Source organism: Bufo bufo, chromosome 10 (assembly GCF_905171765.1).
Source record: "Bufo bufo chromosome 10, aBufBuf1.1, whole genome shotgun sequence".
NCBI classification, from domain to species: domain Eukaryota; kingdom Metazoa; phylum Chordata; class Amphibia; order Anura; family Bufonidae; genus Bufo; species Bufo bufo.
Genome location: NC_053398.1, coordinates 150,830,350 through 150,854,292, shown reverse-complemented (window position 1 = coordinate 150,854,292; position 23,943 = coordinate 150,830,350). Strand labels below are relative to the sequence as shown.

Here is a 23,943-nt window from a genome sequence, read left to right as displayed (position 1 = left end):
GATGACACTTTAGGGTTTTTGGATACCTCTTTTAGCATCTTGCGGTCTGCTCTTGGGGTGAACTTGCTGGGGCGACCAGTCCTGGGCATGTTGGCAGTTGTTTTGAAAGCCCTCCACTTGTAGACTATCTTCCGGACAGTGGAATGGCTGATTTCAAAATCTTTTGAGATCTTTTTAAATCCCTTCCCAGACTCATAGGCTGCTACAATCTTTTTTCTGAAGTCCTCTGACAGCTCTTTTGCTCTCACCATGGTGCTCACTCTCACTTCAACAGTCAGGAGCACACCAAACTAAATGTCTGAGGTTTAAATAGGGCAAGCCTCATTCAACATGCAGAGTAACGATCTACTAATTATGTGCACCTGGTGTGATATACCTGTGTGAGATCTGAGCCAATTTAAGAGGGAATACATGTGAGGGTGTCCTATCTTTTTCCTCAGTTAGAATAGGCATTTTTGTAGAATGACATTTACAGAAGATCTTGAAAAGACTTTTCTTCAGTTTTCTTTGTTTAGTTGGATTACTTTAATCTCTCTGTATTGTTGAAACGGAGATGAAATAACCATTTATTAAAAATGTTACAAAAAACCACATGCTTTCAAAGGGTGTCCTAATTTTTTCACATGACTGTACATACACCGGCCCCATCATATTATATACATACACCCGCCCCATCATATTATATACATACACCAGCCTCATCATATTATATACATACACCAGCCCCATCATATTATATACATACACCAGCCCCATCATATTATATACATACACCCACAGCATCATATTATATACATACACCAGCCCCATCATATTATATACATACACCAGCCTCATCATATTATATACATACACCAGCCCCATCATATTATATACATACACCAGCCCCATCATATTATATACATACACCCACAGCATCATATTATATACATACACCAGCCTCATCATATTATATACATACACCCGCCCCATCATATTATATACATACACCAGCCTCATCATATTATATACATACACCAGCCCCATCATATTATATACATACACCAGCCCCATCATATTATATACATACACCCACAGCATCATATTATATACATACACCAGCCTCATCATATTATATACATACACCAGCCCCATCATATTATATACATACACCCGCCCCATCATATTATATACATACACCAGCCCCATCATATTATATACATACACCCACAGCATCATATTATATACATACACCGGCCCCATCATATTATATACATACACCCGCCCCATCATATTATATACATACACCGGCCCCATCATATTATATACATACACCAGCCCCATCATATTATATACATACACCAGCCCCATCATATTATATACATACACCCGCCCCATCATATTATATACATACACCCGCCCCATCATATTATATACATACACCCGCAGCATCATATTATATACATACACCGGCCCCATCATATTATATACATACACCAGCCCCATCATATTATATACATACACCCGCAGCATCATATTATATACATACACCAGCCCCATCATATTATATACATACACCAGCCCCATCATATTATATACATACACCAGCCTCATATTATATACATACACCAGCCCCATCATATTATATACATACACCAGCCCCATCATATTATATACATACACCCGCAGCATCATATTATATACATACACCGGCCCCATCATATTATATACATACACCAGCCTCATCATATTATATACATACACCCACAGCATCATATTATATACATACACCCGCCTCATCATATTATATACATACACCCACAGCATCATATTATATACATACACCCACAGCATCATATTATATACATACACCCACAGCATCATATTATATACATACACCCGCCCCATCATATTATATACATACACCCACAGCATCATATTATATACATACACCAGCCTCATCATATTATATACATACACCCGCCCCATCATATTATATACATACACCCACAGCATCATATTATATACATACACCCACAGCATCATATTATATACATACACCAGCCCCATCATATTATATACATACACCAGCCTCATATTATATACATACACCAGCCCCATCATATTATATACATACACCCACAGCATCATATTATATACATACACCCACAGCATCATATTATATACATACACCAGCCCCATCATATTATATACATACACCAGCCCCATCATATTATATACATACACCGGCCCCATCATATTATATACATACACCAGCCTCATCATATTATATACATACACCAGCCCCATCATATTATATACATACACCCACAGCATCATATTATATACATACACCCACAGCATCATATTATATACATACACCCACAGCATCATATTATATACATACACCAGCCTCATCATATTATATACATACACCCGCCCCATCATATTATATACATACACCCACAGCATCATATTATATACATACACCAGCCTCATATTATATACATACATACACCCCATCATATTATATACATACACCGGCCCCATCATATTATATACATACACCAGCCCCATCATATTATATACATACACCAGCCCCATCATATTATATACATACACCCACAGCATCATATTATATACATACACCAGCCCCATCATATTATATACATACACCCACAGCATCATATTATATACATACACCAGCCCCATCATATTATATACATACACCAGCCCCATCATATTATATACATACACCAGCCCCATCATATTATATACATACACCCGCCCCATCATATTATATACATACACCCGCCCCATCATATTATATACATACACCCGCCTCATCATATTATATACATACACCCACAGCATCATATTATATACATACACCCACAGCATCATATTATATACATACACCCACAGCATCATATTATATACATACACCAGCCCCATCATATTATATACATACACCCGCCTCATCATATTATATACATACACCCACAGCATCATATTATATACATACACCGGCCCCATCATATTATATACATACACCCGCCTCATCATATTATATACATACACCCACAGCATCATATTATATACATACACCCACAGCATCATATTATATACATACACCAGCCCCATCATATTATATACATACACCCGCCCCATCATATTATATACATACACCCACAGCATCATATTATATACATACACCCGCCCCATCATATTATATACATACACCCACAGCATCATATTATATACATACACCCACAGCATCATATTATATACATACACCCACAGCATCATATTATATACATACACCCGCCTCATCATATTATATACATACACCAGCCCCATCATATTATATACATACACCCACAGCATCATATTATATACATACACCAGCCCCATCATATTATATACATACACCAGCCTCATCATATTATATACATACACCAGCCCCATCATATTATATACATACACCCACAGCATCATATTATATACATACACCAGCCTCATCATATTATATACATACACCCGCCCCATCATATTATATACATACACCCACAGCATCATATTATATACATACACCCACAGCATCATATTATATACATACACCAGCCCCATCATATTATATACATACACCCACAGCATCATATTATATACATACACCAGCCCCATCATATTATATACATACACCGGCCCCATCATATTATATACATACACCAGCCTCATCATATTATATACATACACCCACAGCATCATATTATATACATACACCCACAGCATCATATTATATACATACACCAGCCTCATCATATTATATACATACACCCGCCCCATCATATTATATACATACACCCACAGCATCATATTATATACATACACCCACAGCATCATATTATATACATACACCAGCCCCATCATATTATATACATACACCCACAGCATCATATTATATACATACACCAGCCCCATCATATTATATACATACACCGGCCCCATCATATTATATACATACACCAGCCCCATCATATTATATACATACACCCGCCCCATCATATTATATACATACACCAGCCCCATCATATTATATACATACACCCGCCCCATCATATTATATACATACACCCGCCCCATCATATTATATACATACACCCGCCTCATCATATTATATACATACACCCGCAGCATCATATTATATACATACACCGGCCCCATCATATTATATACATACACCCGCCCCATCATATTATATACATACACCAGCCCCATCATATTATATACATACACCCGCCCCATCATATTATATACATACACCCGCCCCATCATATTATATACATACACCCGCCTCATCATATTATATACATACACCCGCAGCATCATATTATATACATACACCGGCCCCATCATATTATATACATACACCCGCCCCATCATATTATATACATACACCCGCCCCATCATATTATATACATACACCCGCCCCATCATATTATATACATACACCCGCCTCATCATATTATATACATACACCCGCAGCATCATATTATATACATACACCAGCCTCATCATATTATATACATACACCAGCCTCATATTATATACATACACCCGCCCCATCATATTATATACATACACCCACAGCATCATATTATATACATACACCCACAGCATCATATTATATACATACACCAGCCCCATCATATTATATACATACACCCACAGCATCATATTATATACATACACCAGCCTCATCATATTATATACATACACCCACAGCATCATATTATATACATACACCCACAGCATCATATTATATACATACACCAGCCCCATCATATTATATACATACACCAGCCCCATCATATTATATACATACACCAGCCTCATATTATATACATACACCCACCTCATATTATATACATACACCGGCCCCATCATATTATATACATACACCAGCCCCATCATATTATATACATACACCAGCCTCATATTATATACATACACCCACCTCATATTATATACATACACCGGCCCCATCATATTATATACATACACCAGCCCCATCATATTATATACATACACCCGCAGCATCATATTATATACATACACCAGCCCCATCATATTATATACATACACCCGCCCCATCATATTATATACATACACCCGCAGCATCATATTATATACATACACCGGCCCCATCATATTATATACATACACCAGCCTCATCATATTATATACATACACCCACAGCATCATATTATATACATACACCCGCCTCATCATATTATATACATACACCCACAGCATCATATTATATACATACACCCACAGCATCATATTATATACATACACCCACAGCATCATATTATATACATACACCAGCCCCATCATATTATATACATACACCCGCCCCATCATATTATATACATACACCCACAGCATCATATTATATACATACACCCGCCCCATCATATTATATACATACACCAGCCCCATCATATTATATACATACACCCACAGCATCATATTATATACATACACCCGCCCCATCATATTATATACATACACCCGCCCCATCATATTATATACATACACCCACAGCATCATATTATATACATACACCCACAGCATCATATTATATACATACACCAGCCCCATCATATTATATACATACACCAGCCTCATATTATATACATACACCAGCCCCATCATATTATATACATACACCAGCCTCATCATATTATATACATACACCGGCCCCATCATATTATATACATACACCCACAGCATCATATTATATACATACACCAGCCTCATCATATTATATACATACACCCACAGCATCATATTATATACATACACCCGCCTCATCATATTATATACATACACCCACAGCATCATATTATATACATACACCCACAGCATCATATTATATACATACACCAGCCTCATCATATTATATACATACACCCGCCCCATCATATTATATACATACACCCACAGCATCATATTATATACATACACCCACAGCATCATATTATATACATACACCAGCCTCATCATATTATATACATACACCGGCCCCATCATATTATATACATACACCCACAGCATCATATTATATACATACACCCACACCATCATATTATATACATACACCCGCCCCATCATATTATATACATACACCCACAGCATCATATTATATACATACACCCACAGCATCATATTATATACATACACCCACCTCATATTATATACATACATACACAGCATCATATTATATACATACACCAGCCCCATCATATTATATACATACACCAGCCTCATATTATATACATACACCGGCCCCATCATATTATATACATACACCCGCCCCATCATATTATATACATACACCAGCCTCATATTATATACATACACCCACAGCATCATATTATATACATACACAGCCTCATCATATTATATACATACACCGGCCCCATCATATTATTAACATACACCCACAGCATCATATTATATACATACACCCGCCCCATCATATTATATACATACACCCGCAGCATCATATTATATACATACACCAGCCCCATCATATTATATACATACACCCACCTCATATTATATACATACACCCGCCCCATCATATTATATACATACACCCACAGCATCATATTATATACATACACCCGCCCCATCATATTATATACATACACCCACAGCATCATATTATATACATACACCAGCCCCATCATATTATATACATACACCAGCCCCATCATATTATATACATACACCCACAGCATCATATTATATACATACACCAGCCTCATCATATTATATACATACACCCACAGCATCATATTATATACATACACCCGCCTCATCATATTATATACATACACCCACAGCATCATATTATATACATACACCCACAGCATCATATTATATACATACACCAGCCTCATCATATTATATACATACACCCGCCCCATCATATTATATACATACACCCACAGCATCATATTATATACATACACCAGCCCCATCATATTATATACATACACCAGCATCATATTATATACATACACCAGCCTCATCATATTATATACATACACCGTCCCCATCATATTATATACATACACCCACAGCATCATATTATATACATACACCGGCCCCATCATATTATATACATACACCCGCCCCATCATATTATATACATACACCCACAGCATCATATTATATACATACACCCACAGCATCATATTATATACATACACCAGCCCCATCATATTATATACATACACCCGCCCCATCATATTATATACATACACCCACAGCATCATATTATATACATACACCCACAGCATCATATTATATACATACACCAGCCCCATCATATTATATACATACACCAGCCTCATATTATATACATACACCGGCCCCATCATATTATATACATACACCCGCCCCATCATATTATATACATACACCAGCCTCATATTATATACATACACCCACAGCATCATATTATATACATACACCAGCCTCATCATATTATATACATACACCGGCCCCATCATATTATATACATACACCCACAGCATCATATTATATACATACACCCGCCCCATCATATTATATACATACACCCGCAGCATCATATTATATACATACACCAGCCCCATCATATTATATACATACACCCACCTCATATTATATACATACACCCGCCCCATCATATTATATACATACACCCACAGCATCATATTATATACATACACCCACAGCATCATATTATATACATACACCAGCCCCATCATATTATATACATACACCACCCCCATCATATTATATACATACACCAGCCCCATCATATTATATACATACACCCGCCCCATCATATTATATACATACACCCGCCCCATCATATTATATACATACACCCGCCTCATCATATTATATACATACACCCGCAGCATCATATTATATACATACACCAGACCCATCATATTATATACATACACCCACAGCATCATATTATATACATACACCCACCTCATATTATATACATACATACACAGCATCATATTATATACATACACCAGCCTCATCATATTATATACATACACCGGCCCCATCATATTATATACATACACCAGCCCCATCATATTATATACATACACCCGCAGCATCATATTATATACATACACCCGCAGCATCATATTATATACATACACCAGCCCCATCATATTATATACATACACCAGCATCATATTATATACATACACCCACAGCATCATATTATATACATACACCAGACCCATCATATTATATACATACACCGCCCCATCATATTATATACATACACCAGCCTCATCATATTATATACATACACCCGCCCCATCATATTATATACATACACCAGCCCCATCATATTATATACATACACCAGCCTCATATTATATACATACACCAGCCCCATCATATTATATACATACACCCGCCCCATCATATTATATACATACACCCGCCTCATCATATTATATACATACACCCACAGCATCATATTATATACATACACCAGCCCCATCATATTATATACATACACCCGCAGCATCATATTATATACATACACCCACAGCATCATATTATATACATACACCGGCCCCATCATATTATATACATACACCAGCCTCATATTATATACATACACCCACAGCATCATATTATATACATACACCAGACCCATCATATTATATACATACACCAGCCTCATATTATATACATACACCCGCCTCATCATATTATATACATACACCCGCAGCATCATATTATATACATACACCCACAGCATCATATTATATACATACACCGGCCCCATCATATTATATACATACACCAGCCTCATATTATATACATACACCCACAGCATCATATTATATACATACACCAGCCCCATCATATTATATACATACACCCACAGCATCATATTATATACATACACCAGCCCCATCATATTATATACATACACCAGCCCCATCATATTATATACATACACCGGCCCCATCATATTATATACATACACCCACAGCATCATATTATATACATACACCAGCCCCATCATATTATATACATACACCCGCAGCATCATATTATATACATACACCCACAGCATCATATTATATACATACACCAGCCCCATCATATTATATACATACACCAGCCCCATCATATTATATACATACACCAGCCCCATCATATTATATACATACACCCGCCCCATCATATTATATACATACACCAGCCCCATCATATTATATACATACACCCGCCCCATCATATTATATACATACACCCGCCTCATATTATATACATACACCCACAGCATCATATTATATACATACACCAGCCCCATCATATTACATACATACACCCGCCCCATCATATTATATACATACACCAGCCCCATCATATTATATACATACACCCACAGCATCATATTATATACATACACCCACAGCATCATATTATATACATACACCAGCCCCATCATATTATATACATACACCCACAGCATCATATTATATACATACACCCGCCCCATCATATTATATACATACACCCGCCCCATCATATTATATACATACACCCGCCTCATATTATATACATACACCCACAGCATCATATTATATACATACACCAGCCCCATCATATTATATACATACACCAGCCCCATCATATTATATACATACACCCGCCCCATCATATTATATACATACACCCGCCTCATCATATTATATACATACACCCACAGCATCATATTATATATATACAAGAATAGGCATTTCTATAGGGGTGCTGGGCGGCTGTGTTGCAGATCCGCAATTTGTGGGTCCGCAACACACCACGGACGTGTGAATGGAGTCTAAGGGTCTATTCACACGTCCATAGAATGGGTCTGCATCCATTCTGCAATTATGTGGAACAGGTGCGGACCCATTCATTCTCTAGGAGGCCGGAAGAGATGCGGACAGCACACAGTGTGCTGTCCGCATCCGCATTTCCGGAGCACGGCCCCGATCTTCCGGTCCGCAGCTACAGAAAAAAATAGAGCATGTCCTATTCTTTCTATGGGGTGCCGGCCGGGTGTATTGTGGATCTGCAATGCACTACGGACGTCTGAACGGAGCCTAAGACAGCAGCACTGTGCTGCCTGAGTGTCAGCTGCAGGGAGAAAGTCGCCCTCCCTCCCAGCCCTGCAGCTGACAGAAGTTGATCTGTACCTTCATTTTTTCAATCCGGGTCAGATCAGGAGTGGGAGGGGCGTGGCCTAAACATATCAGGGGCATGGCTTATTGGGGCCTGGGGGCAGGGTTTTAAGTCTTTTGAGGGTGGACACATTAAGGCAGGGGGCGTGTCTGGGCTCCTTCCTGCAAGGATAAAAACATGTATTGCTGGAACAAAGGCCCATCTGGAAATAAGGTACTAAGTGCTATTAGGCCGCGGCTTTACTGCAATAGCGGTTATCCTGGTGACAGATTTCCTTTAAAGCTCTCCTACAGCAGTGAAGATAATGGCTGGGTTGTTATGGAAACCTGAAGTAAAACTGTATGTGGAGGCTGGAGGATCTGCGAGCTTCTATTGGCTAAGGGTCATGTGACCAAGCTTCTATTGGCTAATACATTTTAACCCCAGTCTAAAACCTTCCCGGACACCTGATGTACCTGTGAGCCAAATTTCGTGATTGTAAATGCGAGGGTACGGATTCCTTTAGCGGACATACACACATACACTCAGCTTTTTATATTAGATATACCCCCCCCCCCCCACACACACACTAGCCTAAGAGCTGGTCCCACCTCTCATGGTCGCTGTTCATGTCCAATGTCCATAGACCAGGTCAGGATACTGTGTGCTTTTTTCTTCTTCATTTTTAACCCAGTGTCCCCAAATCCACAAAATCCGCACAATCCCAAAATCCAGAAAGTCCCATAAACACACTCCTCCCCCCTTGTGTCACCACCCACCAAACACCATATCTACAAGAAACTCCATATATACAAGAAAACTTTGGCAAAACAATACATGAACAAAATACACAAACCCACACCCAACAAAGCCCAAGTTCGGTGCCTGCAAGCCCTACATCCTATATACTGACCGAAACAAAAATCTACTGTGTCAGGATCAGCCCACCACCAGGGAAGGGGACGACAAAACTAGGGTACCCAACAGGAAAAGGCCCAGTCACTGTGTACATACATTACTTATCTTATACTGATCCTGAGTTACATCCTGTATTATACTCCAGAGCTGCACTCACTATTCTGCTGGTGCAGTCACTGTGCACATACATTACTTATCCTGTACTGATCCTGAGTTACATCCTGTATTATACTCCAGAGCTGCACTCACTATTCTGCTGGTGCAGTCACTGTGTACATACATTACTTATCCTGTACTGATCCTGAGTTACATCCTGTATTATACTCCAGAGCTGCACTCACTATTCTGCTGGTGGAGTCACTGTGTACATACATTACTTATCCTGTACTGATCCTGTATTACATCCTGTATTATACTCCAGAGCTGCACTCACTATTCTGCTGGTGCAGTCACTGTGTACATACATTACTTATCCTGTACTGATCCTGAGTTACATCCTGTATTATACGCCAGAGCTGCACTCACTATTCTGCTGGTGCAGTCACTGTGTACATACATTACTTATCCTGTACTGATCCTGAGTTACATCCTGTATTATACTCCAGAGCTGCACTCACTATTCTGCTGGTGCAGTCACTGTGTACTTGCATTACTTATCCTGTGCTGATCCTGAGTTACATCCTGTATTATACTCCAGAGCTGCACTCTCACTATTCTGCTGGTGGAGTCACTGTGTACATTACATTACTTATCCTGCACTGATCCTGAGTTACATCCTGTATTATACTCCAGAGCTGCACTCACTATTCTGCTGGTGCAGTCACTGTGTACATACATTACTTATCTTATACTGATCCTGAATTACATCCTGTATTATACTCCAGAGCTGCACTCACTATTCTGCTGGTGCAGTCACTGTGTACATACATTACTTATCTTATACTGATCCTGAGTTACATCCTGTATTATACTCCAGAGCTGCACTCACTATTCTGCTGGAGCAGTCACTGTGTACATACATTACTTATCCTGTACTGATCCTGAGTTACATCCTGCATTATACTCCAGAGCTGCACTCACTATTCTGCTGGTGCAGTCACTGTGTACATACATTACTTATCTTATACTGATCCTGAGTTACATCCTGTATTATACTCCAGAGCTGCACTCACTATTCTGCTGGTGCAGTCACTGTGTACATACATTACTTATCTTATACTGATCCTGAGTTACATCCTGTATTATACTCCAGAGCTGCACTCACTATTCTGCTGGTGCAGTCACTGTGTACATACATTACTTATCCTGCACTGATCCTGAGTTACATCCTGTATTATACTCCAGAGCTGCACTCACTATTCTGCTGGTGCAGTCACTGTGTACATACATTACTTATCTTATACTGATCCTGAGTTACATCCTGTATTATACTCCAGAGCTGCACTCACTATTCTGCTGGTGCAGTCACTGTGTACATACATTACTTATCTTATACTGATCCTGAGTTACATCCTGTATTATACTCCAGAGCTGCACTCACTATTCTGCTGGAGCAGTCACTGTGTACATACATTACTTATCCTGTACTGATCCTGAGTTACATCCTGCATTATACTCCAGAGCTGCACTCACTATTCTGCTGGTGCAGTCACTGTGTACATACATTACTTATCTTATACTGATCCTGAGTTACATCCTGTATTATACTCCAGAGCTGCACTCACTATTCTGCTGGAGCAGTCACTGTGTACATACATTACTTATCCTGTACTGATCCTGAGTTACATCCTGTATTATACTCCAGAGCTGCACTCACTATTCTGCTGGTGCAGTCACTGTGTACACACATTACTTATCCTGTACTGATCCTGAGTTACATCCTGTATTATCCTCCAGAGCTGCACTCACTATTCTGCTGGTGCAGTCACTGTGTACATACATTACTTATCCTGTACTGATCCTCAATTACATCCTGTATTATACTCCAGAGCTGCACTCACTATTCTGCTGGTGCAGTCACTGTGTACATACATTACTTATCCTGTACTGATCCTGAGTTACATCCTGTATTATACTCCAGAGCTGCACTCACTATTCTGCTGGTGCAGTCACTGTGTACATACATTACTTATCCTGTACTGATCCGGAGTTACATCCTGTATTATACTCCAGAGCTGCACTCACTATTCTGCTGGTGCAGACACTGTGTACATACATTACTTATCCTGTATTATACTCCAGAGCTGCACTCACTATTCTGCTGGTGCAGTCACTGTGTACACACATTACTTATCCTGTACTGATCCTGAGTTACATCCTGTATTATACTCCAGAGCTGCACTCACTATTCTGCTGGTGCAGTCACTGTGTACATACATTACTTATCCTGTACTGATCCTCAGTTACATCCTGTATTATACTCCAGAGCTGCACTCACTATTCTGCTGGTGCAGTCACTGTGTACATACAGTACTTATCCTGTACTGATCCGGAGTTACATCCTGTATTATACTCCAGAGCTGCACTCACTATTCTGCTGGTGCAGTCACTGTGTACATACATTACTTATCCTGTACTGATCCGGAGTTACATCCTGTATTATACTCCAGAGCTGCACTCACTATTCTGCTGGAGCAGTCACTGTGTACATACATTACTTATCCTGTACTGATCCTGAGTTACATCCTGTATTATACTCCAGAGCTGCACTCACTATTCTGCTGGTGCAGTCACTGTGTACATACATTACTTATCCTGTATTATACTCCAGAGCTGCACTCACTATTCTGCTGGTGCAGTCACTGTGTACACACATTACTTATCCTGTACTGATCCTGAGTTACATCCTGTATTATACTCCAGAGCTGCACTCCCTATTCTGCTGGTGCGGTCACTGTGTACATACATTACTTATCCTGTACTGATCCTGTGTTACATCCTGTATTATACTCCAGAGCTGCACTCACTATTCTGATGGTGCAGTCACTGTGTACATACATTACTTATCCTGTACTGATCCTGAGTTACATCCTGTATTAAACTCCAGAGCTGCACTCCCTATTCTGCTGGTGCAGTCACTGTGTACATACATTACTTATCCTGTATTATACTCCAGAGCTGCACTCACTATTCTGCTGGTGCAGTCACTGTGTACATACATTACTTATCCTGTACTGATCCTGAGTTACATCCTGTACTATACTCCAGAGCTGCACTCACTATTCTGCTGGTGCAGTCACTGTGTACATACATTACTTATCCTGTACTGATCCTGAGTTACATCCTGTATTATACTCCAGAGCTGCACTCACTATTCTGCTGGTGCAGTCACTGTGTACATACATTACTTATCCTGTACTGATCCTGAGTTACATCCTGTATTATACTCCAGAGCTGCACTCACTATTCTGCTGGTGCAGTCACTGTGTACATACATTACTTATCCTGTACTGATCCTGAGTTACATCCTGTATTATACTCCAGAGCTGCACTCACTATTCTCCTGGTACAGTCACTGTGTACATACAGTACTTATCCTGTACTGATCCTGAGTTACATCCTGTATTATACTCCAGAGCTGCACTCACTATTCTGCTGGTGCAGTCACTGTGTACATACATTACTTATCCTGTACTGATCCTGTATTACATCCTGTATTATACTCCAGAGCTGCACTCACTATTCTGCTGGTGCAGTCACTGTGTACATACATTACTTATCCTGTACTGATCCTGAGTTACATCCTGTATTATACTCCAGAGCTGCACTCACTATTCTGCTGGTGCAGTCACTGTGTACATACATTACTTATCCTGTACTGATCCTGAGTTACATCCAGCATTATCCTCCAGAGCTGCACTCACTATTCTGCTGGTGCAGTCACTGTGTACATACAGTACTTATCCTGTACTGATCCTGAGTTACATCCTGTATTATACTCCAGAGCTGCACTCACTATTCTGCTGGTGCAGTCACTGTGTCCATACATTACTTATCCTGTACTGATCCTGAGTTACATCCTGTATTATACTCCAGAGCTGCACTCACTATTCTGCTGGTGCAGTCACTGTGTCCATACATTACTTATCCTGTACTGATCCTGAGTTACATCCTTTATTATACTCCAGAGCTGCACTCACTATTCTGCTGGTGCAGTCACTGTGTACATACATTACTTATCCTGTACTGATCCTGAGTTACATCCTGTATTATACTCCAGAGCTGCACTCACTATTCTGCTGGTGCAGTCACTGTGGACATACATTACTTATCCTGTACTGATCCTGAGTTACATCCTGTATTATACTCCAGAGCTGCACTCACTATTCTGCTGGTGCAGTCACTGTGTACATACATTACTTATCCTGTACTGATCCTGAGTTACATCCTGTATTATACTCCAGAGCTGTACTCACTATTCTGCTGGTGCAGTCACTGTATACATACATTACTTATCCTGTACTGATCCTGAGTTACATCCTGTATTATACTCCAGAGCTGCACTCACTATTCTGCTGGTGCAGTCACTGTGTACATACATTACTTATCCTGTACTGATCCTGAGTTACATCCTGTATTATACTCCAGAGCTGTACTCACTATTCTGCTGGTGCAGTCACTGTGTACATACATTACTTATCCTGTACTGATCCTGAGTTACATCCTGCATTATACTCCAGAGCTGCACTCACTATTCTGCTGGTGCAGTCACTGTGTACATACATTACTTATCCTGTACTGATCCTGAGTTACATCCTGTATTATACTCCAGAGCTGCACTCACTATTCTGCTGGTGCAGTCACTGTGTACGTACATTACTTATCCTGTACTGATCCTGAGTTACATCCTGTATTATACTCCAGAGCTGCACTCACTATTCTGCTGGTGCAGTCACTGTGTACATACATTACTTATCCTGTACTGATCCTGAGTTACATCCTGTATTATACCCCAGAGCTGCACTCACTATTCTGCTGGTGCAGTCACTGTGTACATACATTACTTATCCTGTACTGATCCTGAGTTACATCCTGTATTATACTCCAGAGCTGCACTCACTATTCTGCTGGTGCAGTCACTGTGTACATACATTACTTATCCTGTACTGATCCTGAGTTACATCCTGTATTATACTCCAGAGCTGCACTCACTATTCTGCTGGTGCAGTCACTGTGTACATACATTACTTATCCTGTACTGATCCTGAGTTACATCCTGTATTATACTCCAGAGCTGCACTCACTATTCTGCTGGTGCAGTCACTGTGTACATACATTACTTATCCTGTACTGATCCTGAGTTACATCCTGTATTATACTCCAGAGCTGCACTCACTATTCTCCTGGTACAGTCACTGTGTACATACAGTACTTATCCTGTACTGATCCTGAGTTACATCCTGTATTATACTCCAGAGCTGCACTCACTATTCTGCTGGTGCAGTCACTGTGTACATACATTACTTATCCTGTACTGATCCTGTATTACATCCTGTATTATACTCCAGAGCTGCACTCACTATTCTGCTGGTGCAGTCACTGTGTACATACATTACTTATCCTGTACTGATCCTGAGTTACATCCTGTATTATACTCCAGAGCTGCACTCACTATTCTGCTGGTGCAGTCACTGTGTACATACATTACTTATCCTGTACTGATCCTGAGTTACATCCAGCATTATCCTCCAGAGCTGCACTCACTATTCTGCTGGTGCAGTCACTGTGTACATACAGTACTTATCCTGTACTGATCCTGAGTTACATCCTGTATTATACTCCAGAGCTGCACTCACTATTCTGCTGGTGCAGTCACTGTGTCCATACATTACTTATCCTGTACTGATCCTGAGTTACATCCTGTATTATACTCCAGAGCTGCACTCACTATTCTGCTGGTGCAGTCACTGTGTCCATACATTACTTATCCTGTACTGATCCTGAGTTACATCCTTTATTATACTCCAGAGCTGCACTCACTATTCTGCTGGTGCAGTCACTGTGTACATACATTACTTATCCTGTACTGATCCTGAGTTACATCCTGTATTATACTCCAGAGCTGCACTCACTATTCTGCTGGTGCAGTCACTGTGGACATACATTACTTATCCTGTACTGATCCTGAGTTACATCCTGTATTATACTCCAGAGCTGCACTCACTATTCTGCTGGTGCAGTCACTGTGTACATACATTACTTATCCTGTACTGATCCTGAGTTACATCCTGTATTATACTCCAGAGCTGTACTCACTATTCTGCTGGTGCAGTCACTGTATACATACATTACTTATCCTGTACTGATCCTGAGTTACATCCTGTATTATACTCCAGAGCTGCACTCACTATTCTGCTGGTGCAGTCACTGTGTACATACATTACTTATCCTGTACTGATCCTGAGTTACATCCTGTATTATACTCCAGAGCTGTACTCACTATTCTGCTGGTGCAGTCACTGTGTACATACATTACTTATCCTGTACTGATCCTGAGTTACATCCTGCATTATACTCCAGAGCTGCACTCACTATTCTGCTGGTGCAGTCACTGTGTACATACATTACTTATCCTGTACTGATCCTGAGTTACATCCTGTATTATACTCCAGAGCTGCACTCACTATTCTGCTGGTGCAGTCACTGTGTACGTACATTACTTATCCTGTACTGATCCTGAGTTACATCCTGTATTATACTCCAGAGCTGCACTCACTATTCTGCTGGTGCAGTCACTGTGTACATACATTACTTATCCTGTACTGATCCTGAGTTACATCCTGTATTATACCCCAGAGCTGCACTCACTATTCTGCTGGTGCAGTCACTGTGTACATACATTACTTATCCTGTACTGATCCTGAGTTACATCCTGTATTATACTCCAGAGCTGCACTCACTATTCTGCTGGTGCAGTCACTGTGTACATACATTACTTCTCCTGTACTGATCCTGAGTTACATCCTGTATTATACTCCAGAGCTGCACTCACTATTCTGCTGGTGCAGTCACTGTGTACATACATTACTTATCCTGCACTGATCCTGAGTTTTACAGCAAGACACGGAGGCTCCTATTGCTATCTCCTTCTTTACTTTTCCACCAATAGCAGCAAAGAAGACATTTACATAATCATAACAATAAAGGCCCCTCCCCTGACAGATCCTATAATAAGCAGTGTCCTCTTCGGTATCTTCCTCTTTCTTTGCTGCTCCACCAAAGCTAAGTAACATCTATTCACTATATGGTTTTTGCTTTTACTGCAATTTAAGGGTTAATCTCTGAGCTTTAGTTTGCTCAGGGTGCCATATTTTATGCCGTTTTGCTTATTAGGGTTTTATCCCCTTATACTTATTTTATTTTACTTGGGCCTTATATCTTGTTGATTTTCTGGGCCCTCTTTACCTGCTTGGGGGGGTTTCTCCCCCTATTAGCGTTACCCTATTGTTTTTAGTGCCGGTTTTTCTTCCGGCTGCGTTTTGCTACTGCCGATTCTCACCCTTTATTTATTCCTCCTGGCCTGCGGCTTGTCCTGCATCCGGAGGGTTTTCTCCCCTCTTACCTTTTTCCTCAGCGCTCCGCTGTTAGTTTCGTTCCGGCGCAGGCCCTGCTTGGTTTTCCCGCGGACAGCGAGATCTCGGCGGCCATTTTGGGAGCTTTCGCGCGTGTTCTCGCGGGATTTCGGCTCTGCTTGTGCACCGGACGGTATCGGCTCCTCTCTGCGGCTCCTGGGGTGATTAACCCCTCTTTTGGTTAGTTCTTGGGTTCTGTTAGGCCTACCTCTACCCTTATTAGTCTCCCCTTAGGTTCTGTGTGTGCCATTATTATTATCTTTTAGAATCTAACATGTCATCCGACCGATCCCCATCCGGGCCTACCCCTCCTCCATCTGGGGACCCCGGAAGGTCTGAGATGAACGTGCAGGCCCTGGAATTGCAGCGCTCTGTGTCAAGCGCAATAATAGAAGCCATGGGATCCATGTCATCCATGATATCCCAGACCATCTCCCAGGCTTTATCTGCCCATGCTCCTGGCCCCTCTAATCAAACGCCTGCTATACCTCATCCGCAGCCTGCCGCTTGTAATACTCCTAATATACAGGAGAACCTGACTGGTGTGATCTCAGCCACCATTGATAGCGCGCATAGATCGCGCAAAAGAGCCTTACCGCGCCAGGCAGAAAGGGCGCTCACGTGGAAATGTGCTAGAGCACAAAACAGTGATGTGGAATCAGAGTTGGATTCTGATTTGGAGGCGAGCAGCAATTCTGAAGTGGAAATGGAATATGACATTCCAGGCACTACTGACCCTGTGCCGTCCACCTCTGGGTCTTTGGGTCCTGCCACCACCACTCCCAATGCGGCATCTGCCCTGGTGGATCCCTCTGGCAACCCCTTATTCGACCCTGATGCCCTCCACCACCCTAGATCGGCGGAATGGCTGCCGGCGGCTCACGTGAGCACTTATCTGGAGCACTGGGTGCGCCGTCCTCTCAGTAAAGAGGCGCGCAGCAAACTCAGATCCGAATGTCCCAGACCACTAGTTCCCAACAGGGTCTGTGAGACACCTTCAGTCGACCCAAAAATGACCCAGTTCCTGTCTAAGACCGGCTGGAACCCCCGTAAGGGGTTGGATTCAGCACTAAGGAGTTGCCAGGACAAACTCCTAGACATATTTGGTCCCCTGGTCCAAATTTTTGAGATGGCCGAATCGACCAGAGTTGACGGCTCTCCAATAGACCCGGAGGAGCTTTCTGGATGGATACAGAGGGCCATCTGTATTGCGGGCAGCACTAACTCGTCCCTGGCCATTGAACGGCGTAAAGCCATACTGTTTAAAATTGACCCGAAACTGGCTAACCTGGCACTTACCGAGGCAGGAAAGGACGCTAATGGTCTACTGTTTGGGGACTCCTTTATCAAGGACCTCGGCAGATACGTGGGGGCATTTACGGCACTAGACAAGGCCCAGTCCTCCATGCGTAGGGTGTTCCAGGGACGGGTCTCCACCAGGGCCGGCAGTAGTAGGGGCCGCCTGTCCGGCCGTTCCACATTTCAGGCCCGTAGCTCGGGCAGAAGCTCCTTTTCGCAAAGACAACCCTTTCAGGAGCAGAGGAACCCTCCTCCATTCTTCCCGGCCAGAGGCGGCCAATGTCTATCGAGGTCCGTTCGAGGGAATCCGTCTTTCCGAAAATCCTACGGTAAGTCTTTCCCCTGTGGGGATTTCTTTGGATCTTTGTGTCGGGGGCAGACTCCGTCTTTGTTCCCACGTTTGGTCCAGCATTACATCAGACCCATGGGTGCTGACCACTGTGCAGGGGTTCCACATAGAACTCACGGATTCGCCAAATCTTATCCCTTCACCCCCTCCACTCCCTCTGGCGCGACCAGACAGGGAACTCGTGGACTCAGAACTGTATTCCCTTTTTCAAAAAAGGGCGATAGAAAGGGCCCCTCCTACTCCATAGGGTGTACTCAGCAACATTTTTCTGGTACTGAAAAAGGGTGGACAAATGCGTCCGGTGATAAATCTCCGTGCCCTGAACGCGGTGGTGCGCTATCGCCACTTCAAGATGGAGGGAATTCACCTCCTTCGGGACTTGCTGGTTCCGGGGGACTGGATGGTGAAGCTGGACCTCAAAGATGCATATCTGACGGTCCCAATTGCCTCCTCGTCCAGGGATCTCCTGCGCTTCCTGTGGAGGGGCGAAGTGTGGCGCTTCACTTGCCTTCCGTTCGGCCTTTCTTCGGCGCCTTGGTGCTTTACCAAACTTCTGCGCCCGGTCATGGCTACGGAGTCGGGGGGGTGTGTCTAGTCATCTATCTAGACGACATCCTCATTATGCATCAATGTCAGTCGACGCTGCTACAACACCTCCAGTGGACCTCGAACCTCCTTACGGCTCTTGGCTTTCTGCTGAACCCCGAGAAGTCCTGCCTCACGCCGTCTCGACGGATGGAGTTCCTAGGCTTCACGGTGGACTCTGTTGCGGAATCTCTCAGTCTTCCGTCAGAGAAATTGCGGACGATACGCAAGGAGTTGAGACATGCTCTCTCAGCTACCTCCCTATCCCTACGCCACCTGGCTCGCATCATTGGCCTGCTGGCCTCCTCTATCCAGGCGGTATTCCCCGCTCCTCTCCATTATCGGGCTCTACAACGCCTGAAGATCGCCCACCTTCGTGCCGGGGCCTCGTTCGCAGACGCGGTGGTTCTGGATCAAGAGGCTCGGGAGGAACTCCGTTGGTGGATATGCAACTTGGAAGCCTGGAACGGCAGAGCGATCTTCTGATTTCAACCAGAATTCACGGTGGAGTCGGACGCGAATCTCCAAGGCTGGGGTGCCCACTGCGAGGGTATTTCCACAGGGGGTCGATGGTCGGAGGACGAGACCCAATTCCACATCAACGCTCTGGAACTTCTGGCGGGCTCGTTTGCCATCCGGAGTTTTACCAAGGACATCGCACATGCGGGCATCCGACTACGCATGGACAATGTGTCGGCGGTCCGCTATGTCAATCACCTGGGCGGCACCCAATCGGCTACCTTGGCCCGACTGGCGAAAGAGTTCTGGTCCTACTGTCTTTCCAGGGACATCATGGTACAGGCGGAGTACCTTCCGGGTCTACACAACTACCGAGCGGATCGGAGTTCCAGATGCTTCACGGACGGCAGCGATTGGAGACTCGCACCGGAGATGTTCTCCACGATCTCGGACACCTGGGGTCCTTGTGCCATAGACCTCTTTGCGTCCCGGCTCAATACTCACCTGCCCAGGTTCTTCAGCTGGCGCCCGGACCCGGAGGCGGTGGATGCGTTTCTCCAGGACTGGTCATCAGCTCTACATTACGCGTTTCCGCCTTTTGCCATGATCCCGAGGATGTTGCTACAGACTCGTCGTCAGCATGTGGAGTTGGTGGTGGTGATCCCCTTCTGGGGGTCTCAAGCCTGGTACCCGATCCTCCTGGAACTCCTAGTGGATATACCTCTCCTCCTTCCGGATCGGACGGATCTCCTCCGGGACCCTCTGGGTGCTCCACACCCCCTGCTGGTCGACGGATCCCTTCAACTTCTGGCGTGCCGACTCTCAGGACTCCCGGAGAGGTCGAGGGAATTTCGGAAGCTACTAGACGCCTCCTGGACAACGCTTGGGCTCCCGGCACCCGAAAGTCTTACAGGGCAGCTTGGGGATCTTGGGTTAGCTGGTGCGTGGAACGGAACCTGGATCCCATTTCGGCGCCTGTGACCCATTTGTTGCAATTCCTTACGTCTCTTTTCGAAGCAGGGAAGGCTTATCGGACCATTAATTTGTTCCGTTCAGCGATTTCTTCTACTCATCAGGGTTTTGATGGCGTTCCGGCGGGTCAGCACCCTTCGGTGTCACGCCTACTGCGTGGCTCACGCTTGGCTCGACCTCCTCGGGCACGCTTCACCACTACGTGGGACGTTTCCCTGGTCCTTTCTTACCTATCTGAGTGGCCTGAAAATGCAGCCCTCTCCCTCCGTCAGCCAAGTTGTTGACCCTCTTTTGCCTCATTTCCTGTAAGAGGGTTTCCGATGTCAGGGCTCTGGATCATGATGCAAGATCCTTTACTCCTGAGGGCGTCACATTTAACATTACGCGACGCACCAAGACCAATATTCGGTCTGTGCCTTATCCCTGTTTCCCGTCTTCTCCGGCGCTCTGTCCGGTAGCCTGCTTGCGGGAATATGAGTTGCGCACTCGGACTCACCGCTCTGCGGACATCCCACAACTGTTCCTCTTTATTCGCCATCCTTTTGGCCCTGTTTCTAGTCCCACTTTGGCACGTTGGATGAAGTGGGTCATATCCCTTTCGGGGATTGATACGGCGGTCTTTACCGCTCATTCGGCCAGGGGCGCGGCTGCCATTGCCCTGGCTGTTTCGGGGCCTCGGTTGGAGGACATTCTGCGTTTGGCTGACTGGTCTAGGGCCACGACGTTCAGAGATTTTATTTTCGTCCGTCCCCTCATGTGTTTTCATCTATTATTGATCAGCTTTGAACTTGCAATACGAAGCCTCCGTGTCTTGCTGTAAAACTAAATGATTTTCCTATTTCATGACGTAAAGTCATAGTTTTATTAAAGACATGGAGGCGAGTATTGCCCGCCCTGGGTTTTTCCTGCCCACCCTTTTACTGTGGGGATTGTATTGACTGTTTACATTGTCTTTTATTGTTATTTATTACGTATATTTATATTACTGAATATTTATGGTTCTGTTTTTCAGCGACCTTATGATGTACGACCGTTTCCAGGGTCGATCTTGTTCAGTTTCTGCCTGATTCTTACACTGGCTATATTGTTTGCTCTGTTTCAGGTTGAAGTTTCCACGGCGTATGGATTTCTACATTGTTCCAGGTCTCCTGAAGTGTTAGCCATGTTGGCGTAAATTCTACAGTTTGACGGACCAGTTTGGTTGTCGTTTTCGGGTCCGGTTCCAGTTTCCGGTTATGCGGTTGGTGTCTACAAAGAGGAAGATACTGAAGAGGACACTGCTTATTATAGGATCTGTCAGGGGAGGGTCCTTTATTGTTATGATTATGTAAATTTCTTCTTTGCTGCTATTGGTGGAAAGTAAAGAAGGAGATAGCAATAGGAGCCTCCGTGTCTTTAATAAAACTATGACTTTACGTCATGGAATAGGAAAATCATTTAGTTACATCCTGTATTATACTCCAGAGCTGCACTCACTAATCTGCTGGTGCAGTCACTGTGTACATACATTACTTATCCTGTACTGATCCTGAGTTACATCCTGTATTATACTCC

General features: G+C 42.8%; 2 protein-coding genes across 2 annotated transcripts in view; one reads left to right on the top strand and one right to left on the bottom strand.

Moving 5' to 3' along the window:
- Positions 1-23,943, bottom strand: part of ANKAR (ankyrin and armadillo repeat containing) — a 92,640-nt gene that overhangs the window by 14,507 nt on the left and 54,190 nt on the right. The gene's annotated exons all lie outside the window — the stretch shown is intronic.
- On the top strand, positions 18,523-22,592 carry LOC120980148. The gene is made up of 2 exons (XM_040409046.1): positions 18,523-21,397; positions 21,569-22,592. Coding segments are annotated over exons 1-2 (2,400 nt in total). The 5' UTR covers positions 18,523-18,999; the 3' UTR covers positions 21,571-22,592.